The sequence below is a fragment of the Corvus hawaiiensis genome, chromosome 5 (genome assembly GCF_020740725.1).
Source record: "Corvus hawaiiensis isolate bCorHaw1 chromosome 5, bCorHaw1.pri.cur, whole genome shotgun sequence".
Taxonomy (NCBI): Eukaryota; Metazoa; Chordata; class Aves; order Passeriformes; family Corvidae; genus Corvus; species Corvus hawaiiensis.
The window spans coordinates 11663681-11681944 of NC_063217.1; the positions used below are offsets into that span (position 1 = coordinate 11663681).

The 18264-nt window shown below is 37.7% G+C and overlaps 1 protein-coding gene across 6 annotated transcripts in view; it reads right to left on the reverse strand.

The window, feature by feature from the left end:
- The window catches only part of SORCS2 (sortilin related VPS10 domain containing receptor 2), a 551258-nt gene that overhangs the window by 72104 nt on the left and 460890 nt on the right, over positions 1-18264 (reverse strand). For all 6 annotated transcript variants that reach the window (XM_048304588.1, XM_048304587.1, XM_048304585.1 and 3 more), the window contains exons 9-11: positions 9755-9934; positions 4405-4551; positions 2978-3080 (exon numbers count right to left, since the gene is read on the reverse strand). In XM_048304588.1, coding sequence (XP_048160545.1) covers positions 2978-3080; positions 4405-4551; positions 9755-9934 — 430 coding nt within the window. The remainder of the gene's footprint in view (positions 1-2977; positions 3081-4404; positions 4552-9754; positions 9935-18264) is intronic.

Consider the following 18264-nt stretch of genomic DNA (forward strand, 5'->3'; position numbering starts at 1 on the left):
AATACCATTTTTGTATGCAGCTATAAAATTTAATATTCCATCTGAACAATTTATATATAGACATTAGCTAAAAATATGCATTCCTGAGATCTAGTTATGCAACTTTAACAGAGTGGAATTTTTATTTGTAAATATGAGTTTAAAAAGATGCAATTTTAGCATCCTATTACTGTATTTTCCCAGTTTTCTAAGTGTCAATGCTGTTCACCATTTAATGATTCTTTTTTTAAAATTAAAACAGTATTAAGTAGTCTCTGATCTCTGATTTTTCCAGCATTTTCCATATCAAAACTGTACTTAAGTCACAGAATAGCTTTTCCATTACCACAAGCAGCTGTGTTGTACAAACTTCCTAGAAAGATGCCAAAATCCACATTAAAGGGATTGGTTTTTGCTTTTTGATCAATAGGGTTCTTATTCTTAAAAATCATATTTCCAGTTCTTATCGACTTGTTTGCATCACTTGTTTCCACCCCGTGGTTACAATTTCAGGAAAAAAAAAACCATATTCTTTACTGTCCTTTATTTTTTTTTAGCTAATGGGGGTTTTCTTGTAAATATTCTCTCTTTCCATCAACTGCCAAGGAGGCCTTCTTAGCACATGCTCACTGGTCCTGAAAATTGATTATCAGAATTTTACACAGTCTTATTATTAATGTCACTGTTCATCATTTTGCCAGAGTATTAATATTTCCCTTTCTCTGTTGGCAATTATTTACCTATTTCACCCTCAGAGTGATTTTGCTTTTTACAGCACAAGGCACTGATGGTTCCTAGACATGCTGTGATCAACTGACATTCACGGATCTTTATCACCTTCAGTCATTTCCAGAAGATGTGCTCTCCCTAAATCTAACAGTAAAATTCCAATACTGTGTGATGTGGCCCAAATAATCTGATTCCTGTATGTACTTACTTATGTTGATTTGTATAGGATTATCAGTTTCAAGGATCAGGCCAAAGGAAACTCAAGCTCACTCTATGTAAAGTATTTCTGATAAGAAATGTAAGTTTAAGAGGGTATCAGGTTTGCCAGAGAAGACTCAACATATGCACTGAATCCAGATGACCTGGGCTTCCAAATAATGTAAATGCAAGTCAAAGTCAGAGTTGATTCAGGTCATCTGTTGGCTAGGGGATGCAGTTGCTCTATAAGATTTTTCAGGCTCCAAACCAGATCCCTTTGCTCTGTTTTCATCTACATGACCTTCTACCAGAAAAAGGACACACTGCAATACTCGTGGGAAAATTTCTCTCACTTTCACACCATCCCTCCCAGCTCTTTAGGCAGCTAAAAGCAAAGTGGCTTGTGACTGAGCAAGGGTGCCTCCTACCATTCCTATTACATTATTGGTTGCCCCACAAGCAAGTCAAATTTAACATATTAGTTCAGCTCTTCATGATGTCTGGATGTTATCAAAACCACCCCCTCCTGACCATGCTGAGGAAAGCTGCTGACAGGTTCTCTACCTGGCAGAGTAAGACAGTGTCATGGTTATAAAATGCCACCCCATTCTAGAAAGGAATTAAGAGCAAAATACTCTTCTACAACCTGCCCTCTCTAATGTCATCTCAGAGAACAGTGCACTGAAAAAACATCTACAAACGCCAATCAAAAGAACAAATATCTGTTCAACACATCAGATTATAGTGCAAAGATAAAGAAAAATGAAATAGGAATAATGGACTAATTAAATCTCACTGCTTAATTTGTTACTGGAAGCCATTCAGGCATGATATGACAAAGCTAAAATTAAGAACCTACATTTGGAGTGCTTTTATGTAAAAAAAAGAAGACATTTGAAATGGAAGATATTTTTTGAAACATTTGAATTCATAAAATTTGACCTGAACACATATTAGAAATCTATCTACAAGGGCACTGCATAAATTCTAAGTCTCATTTGTATCAATAAAAACATAGCAGCATTTCACCAAGTAGGTTTGTCTCCAGTAAAATGCTTTAAATTCCCTTTGCACTACGGAGAAACTTGAAGTCTTCAGTTAAATTGAAGATTGCCAGTACTGGCAGCTGTCATTCTCTTTAAACACCTATAATTCTCCCCTTGACATTCTCAGGAAACTTCCAACTTAATAAGCTGTTTGTCAGAGACTAGTGTAAGATAAAGGAGAAGCCATTATTCATTAAAAAGAGATACACTTTTATGAAAAGAGAAGCATACATGTGTGCATTTCACCTAAACATTATCCATAAGAATAAAACAATACAATTTTAAAAAGCTCTTAGAATAGTTTACAATCAGACAAATTTGAAACAAAGAAACAGAAGATTAAATTAAATTAATAGATGGATCACAAAGTTACAAAGCAAAATTGAGTTATGTGAATATTTTTCTTGATGAGTGCTCAACACTGCAATGGAATTTCCTTTATTAAATTCCACTTCATAGTGACATGACTCCATATGTGTGTTACAATGGAGAAGCTGCAACCAGCATTGTTCCCAACACAGAGACACATTTGCCTCTTTCAATTCATCTCTCTTTAGGCAGAAAGGAATTAATAAAAATTACAAGACTAATTATCTGTATCCAGGCTTAAAGAACAAAGGATTGACCACTGTTTCCACCAGTTTTGCTGAGTTTCCACCAGTTTTTCTGAGTTATTCATGATGCTGGGAGGCCTATATATCACTTGCAGAGAAAAAGGATGCAGGACATTCTTCAGCCACCAGCACATCTCCACACCACACTAACGGGGAAGGAGGTACTGCACAACACAGAAAACCATGATGTATCCAGGTGACAGATATAGATCTGTCTGAAAAGACACAGCTCCGGGCCTTCAATTAACTTATATTGAATTGTTTGATCAAAAGGTTCCATAAAGGATTATTCTGCAGGAAAGCCTTATTTTGGCAAAGTTTGTAGCATGGTGTTCTTACAAATCCAAACACTAGATCTACAAAGAACACCTGCCACATTTCAGGTCTTAAAAAATAATGTCATGTGCTTACCTGCCCCCATTATGAGCCCTGGTGCAGTGTCCTTGGTGTGCACTGTGCCTGACACATAGGGATTGTCTGCCCACCGGAGATGGAGGTGAAGGTAACAATCAGGCTTGTGGAGGAAGGAGAAGAAAACAGGTTTTAAAAATCACTGCTACCAGTTATGCTCCTACAATAATGAAAGCCCAGACAGGGAGCAGCTTCAGCAATGTATGTCTTCATAAAGAAAAAGAATGGCTGTTTCCCATGGAACCAAACCTGGTGAAGACTGAATAGTGTGCCACTGTCTCAAGAAAAAGATTTCCAGACTCAAAGAAGTCAGCATTATTATATAAACCCCACTTCTGACAGAATAATTGCTTAAAAATGTTAACTAACGGCAACAAGTATTGTATGTTTGTTTGTCCCAGTAAACGGTAAAATTATGATTAAAAAAACCTGTTTGGACTTAAATGTCTTTTTTAGTAAAAATGTGGTATGAAAAATAGCATAATGACTTTTGGACACATCATGTCTCCTTGCTAAACAACTTACTGCTTCTTGCCCTTTGTGCAGTGGCACTCAAAGGTCATATTGTTCACAGCAATGTGACCAGGAGCTTTACCAGGAGCTGCCAGCACCCCCAGCAGCTGCTGCCACTGCGATTGTTCCACTCATCTCAGATTGATCTGCACCAGGCCCTGCAGGCTGGAACCTTGCTGCACAGTCTTGAATGCTGCAAAAGGGAACCAGCAGCTCCAGCCCTCCACTTCTGCTGTGTGAAGAGGGAGTAAAGCTCTGGCAGTGGCAGAACTACAAGCATTTATTTTGCCCAACGCAGAGCTCTGAGTCCCCAGGAGCAGACAGTCACTGAGAAAAACACACAGTTTTCAGTACAGTCTTGCAAATAACAAAATACTATGGGCACTTGGAACATCTAAACAAACAGAAATAATATCACCTTACAAAAAGAAAGGAATTTTTTATGCAAGTTACTGTGGTATTTATTCTCAAGTAACTGTCAGGTTCCCTTTAACAGGGAACAGAGGGTTAAATTGGTTTAATATGAAACAAAAATATGAAAGATGGAAAGAGAAAAATTATTGTTAATCTCTATTTGACTCACGATGTGCCCCATATATCCAGACACAAATGACTGTTGTCATGATTATTCTGAACTGGGTATTGTGGTTGACACACAAGAAATGTGTCCTCTTTGTGTCAAAGTGATCTCAAATATGAAATGCAGTGCAACAGAAAGCTCTGACTACTCACTCTACACGATGACTGGACTAATAGCCTGTGAAACCACAGCTCATGCAATGCTAGATTTGCCTGCTAGTTTGGCTGGTAAACTCAGCACAAAGCTCCCAGGCCGTTGGAAGTACTGCACATCCTACCATACGGATAATGTTTGTACACTTTAGGGTGAGGATGCACCAAAAAGAGCCACTTACAGGTTTGCAGTTGGTCGGTTTGCCGTTCATATCGAAGTCTGGAGGGTTTAGAAAATCCCAGTCACGGCCTTTGTTGTAGGTTATCAGGGTCGTAACTTTCCCATCAATTTTCTGGTTGGCCAAAAAGACTCCTTTTACACCTCTGACCTGAAGCATAGAGAAGAAAAGTTAATATCCAGCACATACACATTTTTTTCACCAACGATTATCCCTGATTAGCTGTTCTTCTGTGGCTCTGAACTGTGTATCTCAGGTATTTTCTCCTGGAAACTGAAAGGTAAGTGGATGATACCTTAAAAAAAATATGACGAAGGCTAAAAGGTAAGAGGAAAGGGAGAAAGGGGGAAGGCGAGGAAAATTAAAAACTGATTTTTATTTCTAAATGTATTTAAAAAGAACATACAGCTTTCTCCATGTCATAAGGCTAATCAAATTACATGTTTAATACAGCAAAACACAATAGTTTTTACAGAAAAATATAAAAATTATGATAGCATGGCCTTACCCTTAAAATTACAGCTCTGCATTTTCTTTAAATATGGACATCTTTAAGATGCTATTCTACAAATGATATAAGCAATTTTTAACAACCATCTAACTTTTACACTGAAGTTCTGTGCCCATATCATATAAATATCACACAAACAGGTTACAATAACACAATACAGTATCATGTCCTTTAAAATAACACTGAATTGGGAAGCACAATTTTCCTTTGCAGGAAATAAATACAGGCAGATCATCTGAGGAAGAAACATTGAGGGCCAAATCACCCTCTCAAGCATCTGAAACGCTTCTACACTCCAGTTAGCCACCCTTCATCTGTTTGAGCTCTGGAGAAAAAATAAGAAGAAAAAGATCCTCTTCTCTTGGGCTGTTATTTTTTCAAAAAAATCCGTATTAGAAAATTATTACAACTCAAAGTGTTAATGGGTATAATTTTAGAAGCAAGCTGACAGTAATTATACCTTAATATGTTTAGTTCTAGCCCTAACATTTATGTTATTAACATATTAACATATGTTCCACCCAAGGGCATGAGATAAGATCTTCTGTTAAAAGCAAAGGTTTCCTCAAGAGTGCTGTTGTTTCCCTTGCCATCATTTATGAGACTTCCTGAATTTTTGAAAAATTCTGGACAATATATATAAACTGATACACATTTCCAGCACAGTATAGCTTGCACATCTCCTTGGGTCCTGACACTTAATGAAACTGAACTGTCCACTACAAATAAATGCACAAGACAGCCAGCTCTTTGACTGATCAGGAGTATTTGCCTCCTGATAACATGATGCATTTCTGAACTTTTATTTTTCATTTGAAATATTTACTGTTCCCTTCTTTTTCCAACTGCCAGTTATTAACTCCATTTAACATTCATTTAGCTAAAGTCTGCATTGAAGGTAAAAAGAAGGCATCCCTACCAGCAGGCTACAGGTTGGATACTCACTGTTTATAATTATGGGAAGGAACTGATCCAAATCTACAGAGAATAAGAATGTTCTTCTGGTTATGGTAACAGCCTAGAACTTCAAAATATATTTAAGTTTATATAAAAAATTCCGTGTAGACATTTAAATGCCCTGCTCTCTCACGAGCTCCCTTCTTCTTAAATCCTATGCGTATGTGGTTGGGTTACTTATCCAGGATGCTGAAAGCTCAGAACAACCTCCAAGTCAAACGTACCATAAAAGTCAACTACTTTGCAGTGCAGGTGAGAAAAGGAAAGGACAGGAAGAAATGATGAGCCTGCTTTCTTCACTTTCAAAGCATTTTAATATTGCTGGGGCTTTTTTACCTATTCTACCTTCGAGAGACAGCTCAGCCATGAAAAGTCTGGCACTTCAAATATTTACGTGGGAAGGCAGACTTGGGGTAAAATTTCCGTGCATGTCTTTCTTCCAGTGAACACAATATTAAATATTTAAACAATAATTAGATCAGGGACTGCAACCGAGGTTTCCCTCTTCATTTGCAGATAGCAAAACCAGTGCTGCATCATGAATATTTTTGTTCCTCCTCTCTTTCCCCTCCCCACCTCCTCATTTAATGAATATTTAATCATTCCATATATAATCATCAAATGGGAGTCAGGATAAAACTTTTTTCCATTCCCATCTCTAATCTAACCAAGCTCTAGGGTCACTTCTCCTCTCTAGAATATGGGACATAAGTGTTTGAATCTATCAAACATTGAAAGGTTATGAAAACATTTCTTCCCGTGCCTCAGTTAACTTCTCTCACTGCTGCTTTAAAAGATAAAAGCCGACCAGCACTTCACAGCAGTTGTATTTTGAATGAAAGGCATAAACCCTGCTTGAAATAATAAATAGGTTTCAGGCACCTATCTTCAGAGCAAGTTCAGAAAGATCGTGTTTGAAGTGGTGCAGTAGCCTAAAATCCAGTAACTAATACAAAATTATGGTGTGCAAAAAATGGCATCTTTAAAACATCCCACCCCCACTGTAGCATTTTCCATTTCATTTTCCCATGGCCTACACACATCTGACTCCGTAAATACTGGAAATGAAGTGTGTCAAATCTACCTTCTGGATTAGACTGTGATGCCAAGGCACCCAAATTCTTCTGTACATTCTACTCCTTACCTTAGTTCCCTAACCTAAAATTGTGAGGTAAGTATCTTTCTATCAAGAAGGGAAAAGATTCCCATTAACAATAAGTTGCTATGGAAAAGAAGACTTTTCAACATTGTGCAGTGCTCAGTTACTCTGATGAACAGTCCAGCAGCCACTCAAGACAGCTGAACATGAGTAAATTCAAAGCACCTTTCTGTTGATTTTCTTTGAACTTCTTGCTTAGTTCTCAGAGTACCTATTTTCTTAAACAGTTCAGGGGATAGTTGTTCCCCAGTACTCTTAGAAAAGCACTTTGTACCTTATAAACTTATTTTCTGAGATTTTCTGCTGTGACTTATTAATTGCTAATTGTTACATTTCTGATTTTCCATCCCAACAATATTCTGTTTAGCTGGTAGCAAGAAGCACAGTTCAGATGGTCCCACAGTGTTTATTAGCAGCAGTCATTGAAATGCAGAAATTACTGCTGTGTAATACATGTTTGTGACTGAAATTTAAATATCTATAATTTTTTGTTTGGGGAAAAAAGGCATGAAGAAAGTGTATTGCAACTTGTGTAGCTATTATCTACATAAGGAGTCACAGCAGGAACCAATGTAGAAGGATTACATTAGTATGCCTATTCTGCAAATACACCTATGTCAAATTTGTGACTCCTTCACACTGGCAGCACTTGATACAATTTCAGGCACATGCTCCTTGTCACATAATTCAAGAGCATGCTCCTTTTGGACAGCCATTTAGTACTTAACCTTTTTTTTTTTTCCTTCCCTTCTTTAAACAAGTATTTGGAAATTATTCCCTTTTACATGTGCAACATGAGAAGAAATACAATGCAGAAAAAGATAAAGCATATAAAATAAAATTAATACAGACAGGCAGACACCTTTTAAAGAATTTATAGCAGATGTACAAGTAAAAGATGAAGTGGAGTCAGCAGAAGATAATGAAGATGAACAGTACAAATTTTAAGCAGAATGATACACTGGGGGAAAGAGAAATTTTCCACTACTGAGGACTGTCTATGTGCTGCACTGAAGGTTCCCCTTCCCAAGATGGGATACTTGCATTAAAATGCCCCAAAAAAAAACCCCCCAGATTAGACCAAAAAAAATCCCATCCTTGAGGCCTGGAATATGTGTTTTATTTATTAGCAATTTTATACTGAGTAAACAACCCACACATTATGAGCACTTGATCCCATTCTAGTAAACAAGATAAACACTAATTATTTATGGTGCAAGCTATCTGGAAGCTGACAGTGCTCTCCTATAAAGCAACTCAATTTCAAAAATAGCCTAAAAAATTGAATTGTATGGCTCCATGTGTATTGTCCTTATCATGCTTACATTTCCTTTTTAATGTAACCCTACAAATTGATCTAGCACACAATAAACTAGGATTGCATTATCTAATATGCCCTCAGTAACACTGGGAAATTATGAAACAATCAGTGTAACTGAATAAAGTTAATAATTCTTGTAGACAAAAGGACAGCCAGGGGTAGCATCTCTGTACAACTTATCTGAAATTACATGCTACAGGTGACGCAAGGAGTAGAGATTGCACCTGACTGCCTTTTAGCTTTGCATCCCACAGGGGTGACCAAGAATAAAATGCTGCAAACTAATGCTGTCAATAAATCACCCTGTGGGAATGTGTCTACACACAATGTGTAGCTTCACTCATTAGGAAGCCTCATTTCTAAAAAGGTAGAGTCTAGAAAATAATCACTGGTAATGAGAGACCTTTCTGTTTTACTAGAGCCATTTAGAAAGAAAAAGCTAAAGAAAGATGGAGGAGATAAAGAGGAAGAAAACACTATCATTTTCCCCCACCAAGAAAAGTCTAATTACAGCCATTTAAGAGCTCTGTCACTGTGTGCCTTGTATCCAGAATTACTACAAACCTTTGCCAAAGAAGTCTGGTGCACCTTTAAAGTTTTAGGTTTTCTTTAAATTAACACCAAGCAAATTACAGTGTAATGGGACAAACTGAGTCAGACCAAAGTTCTGTCAGTTTAATGTTGTGATAATGGCCAGAAAGAACAGGACCAGAGCAAATGTACACCTTATTACATTGAAATTCATTACATTGAAATTCCATTCCCTAAACAGGAATGGAATTGATAACAGTCTGTGATACTCTTCCAAAACACTATAGTCTTTTATTTTGCCAAGTGCACTGATGTTAAAATACAAGACAGATTTGTTTACAGGAGAGTTTGTCTCACAAAAGATGCTGCTCGCACAAGACCCATACTGAAAGCAAGTGGATTTGCTGTCCAATATCTAATTTTGTTGGCTCTTTGCCTTTCAGAGCTGACACAACCTAGCACAAGGCTTGCAGGATTACTATTTAAAACCCTACTGGCTAAAAGATGTCCTGCTCTAAGTCAGGAAATGCACCACTGAGTCACCTAGAAGAAAAAAGCTGTGCATAGAGAGCTGCATAACTTCTTACTTCAATAATAAATTGTGCTTCCAGCTTCACTTTTCAACATCTTAAAAAAAACCTTAGCAAGTTTTGGATTTGCACATCCATAGAACCCCATCCCAAGAATATAGTTAGAGTACACAACACATTAGTAGGGCAAGAGGGAAACATGTAAGTAGTAACAATGTGCTATAAATAAGACAGAAATCCTAGATTTTTTACATTAAATATAACTGTGAAAATAAATTTGTTTAAAATGAATTATACCCATAATCAAAAAAACCCTCCACACAAAGGAAAAGATAAAGATCTACCTCCAGAATATCTATCAGGACATTCTCTTCTGGCTGCTTTGTGCTCCGGACATTCTCCAGCAAGATGGAGTAGTAAACACCTTGTGGGTCAGACTGGTACAGATTGTATGTGTCTGTCTGGTACCACTCCTGGACAGCCACAAACACCTGGTTTTCATCTGTACTGATTATCTGTAAATCCTGTATGAAAATAAGATACACAATGATTAATTTTTTACATAATTTCTATTTTACAAACAATAAGTTGTTCAGGATAGTTTAATACTGGGGGGAGGGGAAACATCTGAATGTTTAATAGCAGTAATCTCCCAACATAATACTAATCAGCATGCTGTATCCCACTGCTCCAAGATGGTTTCTCACTGCCTTCTGACTGCAGTGCAAACCAGCTTAGTGGAGAAAAAAATCCTGAATGTGCAATAGCTGGAATCTGCTTTGACTTTATCAGGAAATGACTTCTTGAAAGGAAAAAAAAGGGAAAGGAAAAAAAAAGAAGTGACTGATTTTCCAAGATCTGGATAAGAGTCAAAGGAAGACTGAAACAACATTAACAAAGCTAATCTAAAAAATAATCTACAAGTAATAGAGAAATGAAAATTAGGTAAAAAAATAGCATAGCACAAAGAGGATCAGATATAATTTACAGCATTTCACATAGGAATTAGTACCTATCATGCACACAGCTCATGTGTATTATAGTAGATTATATTAATTTGTCTATCCATGCCTACAGAACCACTTAAATATTCAACAGTAATAACATGAGAATCAACATTCTGCATTCATTTCCCAAGAATTTCAGGCATGGATATTGCTACAGCTTGCTTTCAGTTTTCCCAGCTTCTTCACTCCAAATGCCTCAGACAAAAAAATGCACAGCTGGGGAAAATAATTTAACACTAATACTAAACAGAAGAAATAAATCAGGAAGTAGCAACACTGAACTAAGCTTAGGAAAGAGAATAAAGGGACATGAGTTTGCAATAGGATATGGCAGCACAAAGGCATGTTGGGGCTATGTAAGAAATGACATCAAGTCATGGAGACTGAAAGCTTGTAAACTCTTCATGACCTTGGTACTTAACTGGGATACTGTATCCAGTTCTGGTCACCTTATTACTGGAAAAATACTAAGGTATTACAGTGAATATAAAATAAAGCTACCAAAATGTCAAGAAAATATGAATTTGGGGTGAATTGTCTTAAAAAAGAAAAAAAAGGAAATCAAGAAAACAACTTTGTAGAACTCAAGGAGTCAAATAAACCAAATTCATAAGAATCCAGTAAAGACTGAAGAAAGTGTGAGTAACAAAGCAAGACTGAGTACTCATCATGGCAGTCACATTTTAGGCAATATGCACAACGTGACTGTGGCACTTAGATTAAAAAATGCATGAATAGAAGTAAAATAATGCAATGGAAAGATTTTTAATATGAACAGAGGAGGGTTATTAAATACTAATAGTTTAGTTAAATTTAAAGTATTTTTGTACATGTGACACATCTCAACACAAAAGAATCCAAGTGAAGCTCCCTATCCATGACAGCTCAATGTTGTTTTCAAAGACTTTCATTTAAACTATGTAGTAAAGTAGATTTTTGTTTAGCATCCCATGAATAGTTCTCTTTTTTTTTTTGGTACTGAAAAATTACTCCAAAGCAGAGAGTCTGGCAGAATTGCCAGCAAAACACAGCAACTGATCACAATAGGTTCTTTTAAAAGCCTCTTTAATGTACAGAATGTTTCATCTCCTGCCTTAAATCAGGGCAACATGAGGCTTGGTAGCCCACATTATGCCACATGGAAAGTTCACATGCCTATCTGATAATAAGGATGGAAGTGAAGCAGAGTCAAAAGGAATAAAGAAAGAATTATTTTATGTGAAAACTTCTAGAAAACCCTTAATCTCCTGTAAAGCCAGGAGCTTTCTGCAAAATTATCATCTACATTATTACAGTAAAACATTTATACAGTGCCATAGACAAACACAAAACTCCAGCGTATGTAGGCAAGGCACTTTCCGTGCCTCAATTCTTTCCCACTCCATGCTCTCCATTGTGAGGTGGCAGTGGTTGCATGTGTGGCCCTTGGTGGCAGAGGTGAGAGCTGGGGGACAGGCTCACCTCTGGGTCCCCCATCCCAGGGTGGGGTAGGAGCAGCTGAGCCATAAGAAGCAACATGGAAAGAGCTAAAGCGTGCAGTGCACAAGGACAGGGGGATTAATTTTGGGCAGACTGTAGGGGTCAGGTGAAGGAAAGAGCGGTTGGACAGCAAAAGTTTACTCAGCAAAGGAGAGTTCACTTTTCTCTTGGCGGTAACTGTTACTAATAAAGATGTTTGTCTGCTCAGATCGCTGGTTGCCAACTTTGCTGAGGCAAGAGCTTAACAGATCCTGGTCTTAGCAAGTGAAATTACCCTTGTACTGCCTTGAACTTTGTTCCTTCCTTTCAAAATTTATGCTTTCCGATTTCCAGTTCAGCCTTACAGCTATTTTCCTTTCACAGTGATTTCTTTTCCTTCAAGAAACAAAGCAGTCCTTCAGTTATACTACCTTGCAACAGTCCTGTGCAGCACTTCCTGCCCAGGAATCACAGTCTATGGCTGCTTTCCCTGCTTTCTGTTATAATCCTCTGGGAAAAGTAATTGACAATGTGAGGAAAACTGCAAATTTCATACCCAATTCTTCAACTGATCTTTCAAAATCCTGGATGACACAAACTGCTGAAAATCTAGTTAAAACAAAGGTAAATTGTCATGCCACTCTTGTACTATTCCTATACTGAAAGGTGAATTTAAAAAGAAGAAATTGATTGAAAAATACAGAGGATGGGTTGTCAGTGTGCTAAGTGCATCCCTTCATCCAAGCTACCCACACCTCAAGAGGTGAGAAGCACATGGAAAGGGGACATCACCGAATATTGCTAGACAGAACCTACTGTGTCACCTAAGAGCTAACTAGAAAGGATGTCTGAGAAAAAAAACCATTGATGGAGGGAATGCAAGTTTTTATTGCTTTATCTAATTCATGGACACAAATACAACCTTAGGCTGTAACCTCAGCAGATCCTATAAGGAAAGTGTTTATTCTTTTATGATTTCACGCTTGGACTACTGCAATTGCCTTCTTGGTGGACCTCCTGCTTTCTCTCTCTCCACATTCTGCAAGCTACTCAAAGTGCCACTGATCATCTCATTTTTCTGTAATTATGCTATTCACACACAATCTATTGAAATTCATTTATAAAGACCTTCTTTACTGATCTTAGAGGTCTTCAGGGTTTGGAACATTTCTTATTGTCTCTCTTCAGATTTTTGGTATCTCCAGGCTGCATTCTCATATACATTCAGTACTTACAATCTTGTGGTTTTCTTTCACTTCCATGCTGTAATGAGAGTCCATGCCTTTCCAGATGTCCCAAGGCAGAATCATTTTCCCAATCTGCCGTGGCAACCACGCTGTTTCCTCTGTGGCATGCTCATTTCTCCATGGACAGCGCTTCTCTCATCTCTACTACTTTACTTTTCCTCTCTCGAGTCTGCCATGCCTGCTCTGCTCTATGTCTGGCTGACCCATGTATCCATGCTCTTGCCATTTTCACGTCTCTCTTTCTCTGTTTTTGCAAATCTCACCAATGTCAGTTGGTATCAGCCATAGACTGTGATTCCCAAATACTAGTATTCTCCCTTTATCTCCTAGTATTCTCCCTTTATCTCCTCTTCTTATGTTGTAAGTTTTGCACAGTTGTGAGGTTCTACAAGTTGCATTATCCAAAACCTTTTTTTGAACCTCTAAGCTCCCACGAGATTTCTCTGTTTTGTTTAAGGTGCTTCTTGTGCACGGCATTTTGCAAATTCCTTTGTTACAATGTTTCCTTCATCTTTCCCTCTTCACTGGGAGATGTTACACCACACTAAGCACAGAAATCTGCATATTTATCACTAAAAATCTGTGAAACTACTCATAGGTGCAAGGCAGTGAACCAGCCCATGGAATTAGAATTAAGGACAGCTGGAGATCTGTTGAATCAGAATTACTTTTCTATAAAAAATGCTAAACGAATCCTGATCAAAGACTTCATATTAAAATTTGGCATGATTAATTTAGGCATCCAGTGACAGGTCATGTCACTCTGCTCTCTCAGGGACTTGTAAGCTTCTATGTTTGTACTACATCAGCAGCAGAAAACATAATTAACAAATAACACAAGGGCAGTGTCAAAGTGATACTGAAAATAATTAGGCATGTACAGAAGGCCAACTCGTACCAAAAAATAAGCACCACTTCAAAGAATTTTTATATCACATGGACAGACATGGTCTGCTAAATAAATGAGTCTGAGGGTGTACACAAGGCATTGAAAGAACTGAGCATGTTCAGCCATGACCTGGTGCACAGGCATCCAAGAACTCCTCCAGCAAGTACAGTGACACAATCAAATATTTCTTCTTGAAAACACTCACTGCTTAAGAATTGGTTTTTTTTACTTCTAACACAGAGGTAACAACATGATCAGTCTTTCCACAATTACCTGCTTTTAATGTAGTCAAGTCTGTTATCACATAAAGCTGAATGAACACCCAATCAAAAGTCAGTCCAAAAAGCCCAAAGCTATTAAACAGAGTTGGGATATGGGGGAGTTGTGGATAGCAGGAAAGAAGGAAAGAGGTTTAAAGGGGGAAGGGAAGAGAAATGCATTGTTTTCATTGTATACAGTCACATACCATCTACTTTCAGTAACTGACCAGCCTATAAGTCTGTAAATACTTTATAGAATTTTATATTCAAGAAATGCTCAGTACAGTTTACCATATTACTGTGATAAGAAACTCTACAACACAAATAAGTACAATTACCGCCTGAAGGCAGAAGGATATAAAAGATGACAAAGATTGTACAGCCAGACAGTGCTCCTTTGTCTACAATGTGCTGGTGACATAGAAAATATCATTAAGTGAAAATACTGTAGGCCAGTATAACGCTACACAGGCAGGACTGTGGTGCTTCAGTCAATAAGGCAAAAAAAGAGAACCTCAAAATTCTCAGGTTTTAAATCTTATAATTTTTGGTCGGATGTCAGAATTCTGCTCCTTTGCAATCTTTTAATGCTGTGGTTGAGCAAAATGTTAACATGAAATAAGCAATGTATTAAACAGAGGATGGTGAGGACTAAATGTATCAGTAGTGGAACAGATGTAAGCACTCAAGGCTCTGTAGTCTCAGTCTTGACCTTCAGATGTACCACATTTATACCCCTGTAATCTCTCAAGCACAATCAAGGTAACTGGATGGCACATATCCCAGAGATAATCCTCCTAATCTTCCTTGCCTGGCCAAGTAAAAAAGTTCAGGGAGAGAAATCAATAACAAGTTCCACTGTGAAGAAAAGAACAGTTCCTTGAATCCTCCTCAGATGGATTTGTACAACCAGCAAGTCAGACAGCTGCTGTAGCTCAGGTTCACTGGCTACTGCGCTGACACTGCCTGGGAAAGGAACACTTCCCCTCCATCAAATGATACTGCTACCTGCATTTCTACTTTGTTCCCTTTTTTCTTTGCTCAACAGCCATTCCAGTGGACTTTCAGAAGAATGGAGTTGCAGCTGCAAACTGCTCTTCTGCCTGGCACAGGGGAACAACCTCAGTCAAAGCCTCTCCAGATGGTGAGGGTGAAGCAGCTTCCCAAGCGGAACAAAGATTACCAGGAGACTAAGAGCCTCACTAAATGAGCTGTCATAGACTCAGTAGTCTGTAGTCCAACCATCAAGCAGCCAAATCCTCTAAGAGAACATCACTGACCAAAGGGCTGCAGGAATCTTCTACCATTTCTGCTGTTAATGGATAGGCCCATTCAAGGATAGTCTTATATCTATTACTGAATGATACAGACAATTTCAGAGTAAGTGTATGGTTAAAACAGTGATGTGTATTCAGACTGAGGCAAGGAAGAAGTGGGCCTGCTTTGAGGTGACTAGGTGATAATCAAATAAAAAGAATAGATGGATCTGATAAAAGGTATCTTCAGGAGATTCATATTACCATGAATAAACTAGAGACTTCAACATATTTCTAAGGCAATAGGATTTTTTTTTCTTTTGGTTTTGTTCGCTCTTCCCCTACACTTCCATTTATGTTGGTTACCTGAAAAATTTTACATTATTGTCTATTTCATAAAATTGAAAATACATACAGAGATTGAAAAAGATGAAAGAAGCTTTTTCCATACCATACCTTTTCAGAACTAAGCATTCTGAATTGCAGTAGGATACAACAGACAACAGAGCTCTCTCATCATTAAGATTTTGTAGGTGGCATGAATGAATTCAGAATCAATAAATGCCTGCCTTGTATCAGTTCTTAAAAGGAGATCATTATCAATTAAGTTTATTTAAGAGAGTTGGGAAGAGGACTCTGAATAATTAAATTATTCCAAATTGCAATAGTAAAATTGCCATAATTTGTAGCATTTTTGTTAGCTTGGTCAACAATTTTGTTAACAATTTCTTTTGCTTAAGCTCTCAGAATGAACTAGTTCCCAGTTTAATTGTTAACCACATTAGAGCATAACTTAAATAACTGAATAAGGACCAGAGCCAATGTACTCCTCCCTCTCCCCCTCTCCATACTGCACTTCTCAAGGCAAGGGCAATGAGAGCTGCAGAAATGTTTGTGCAATACAAATGTGTTGGCAGTCTGGATGGGGCTTCAGCCTGTGCCCCCTGGGCAGACTTGCCCTCCCAGCAGTGGCAGCTGAACCTCTGCTCAAGGCTGAAAACAGCCCGAGGGGGATTGCTGGATCCCCCTGGAATACTCCTGAATGCCTAACCAGCCAAGTCAACAAACAAACACAATCCTGCTGCTCTTGGCTTGATTTTGGTATTCCCTTCCTATGAGTTCCTAACTTCTGATCTAGTTTTAGCAGCACAGAACAAGCAATCTTGGTAAAGTGGAATACAGTATAAAAAACAGTTCATTTTTAAAAGAACAGTTTGAAAATTCCTCTTCTGTTTTGGGGAGCATACAGGCAACCTTTGATAATGGTCTCACCAGCCTTTGCTACCACCCCTTCTGGCAGAAGCCAGCACTTGTCAAATGCAGGAGACAGCTGTGTGATTCCATGCAATGTCAGCATCAAACATAGTATTAAAGAAAAAAGAAGAAAGAAGAAAGAAGAAAGGAAAAACAAAAAACAAAAAACAAAAAACAAAAAAGAAAAAAAGAAAAAAGAAAAAAAGAAAAAAGAAAAAAAAAAAATTTCTCAACAGCACAGAAAAAAGGTTAAAAAAATTACCTGAATCCTGACGGCCCCCAATGGCTCTGCTGTCTGTACACACAGAGCTATGATGTGTTTCAAAAAGGTGACCTCAATGGCACTGTGGAGCTGGAGCCCAGAAACTTAACAGAGGTAAAACTTGGCTGGAAGCTGCCTTTAGCAGCCTTTCATTCACAAGTAAGGAGGACTCTAGATATGCCCAAAGACAAAATATTCTTTTCTAGGTTTCTCTTGGAATACCTAGTTTGTATTTGGAGACAAATACAAACACAAATGGAAATGATATCAATATAAAAAACTGAATAACTTTTTTGTAGATTTCCAACCTTTTCATATTGAAAGTAAAATGAGACATCAAAAACATTTTCTAATTATTCAGTCTGAAACTGCTCATTCTGTCTCCATATGCAAAATCATCATGAAAGGCATCTATGCAGCAGAAGAATAACATCTGAAGAGCCCAGCCCTGTTCCCTTAGGCTAGAGGCCGCATTTTGGCACAGCTCTCTTAACGTTTTTAGACACATCCTTGACCAGTCCATAGGATCTTCTGACTTGGCTACAGTTTTACTTCCCTGTATGCAGTCACTGATCAAAAATTCTGTCCAGAGACCACTTGGAAAGAGATTTTTTTTGACACCTCATTTCATGCTTTTGAGAAAAATTAAATATAGCCTATTAGTCATGCTTCATCTCCTGGTTGGGCAGAATCTAATACTTAAAACCCTCTGAAACTCAGATTTTTCAAAAGCTATTGGTTTTAATCAATCTTAAAAAAAATCCTTTGTAAATTTATCCATTGTGTTTATCTCCTACTGCCATAAAAGAAGCAACTCCACAGTAATATGTTCTAGATGTACTTTTAATGTGCCAGTGTCTTTGCTGATATCCTGCTTCTTTGCTAAGTTCTATCGGTAATTTGCTCATATGAGTCTTTTCCCTTCTGTTCAAATTGGACTAGATGATCCATTTCCACTGCACTTGGATGATTCTCACTGAAATATAGCACTGTGAAAAATTTCAGAGTTGTGTTCATATTTACTTCAGCATCTAAAGTTTTTGCTGCAATGTGAAGGTACCAAATCACTTTAAAAAAAATGTGTCTTTCTCAGAAAAGGTTATAATCATTCATATTCACCACTATTCTAATGTTCTAAAGCTATGTCTGGCTTTCAGGCCATCTTAGTGAAATTTTGAACTTTGTTTTGTGCAGATACTAAGGAAACTTCTCCTGGAAGCA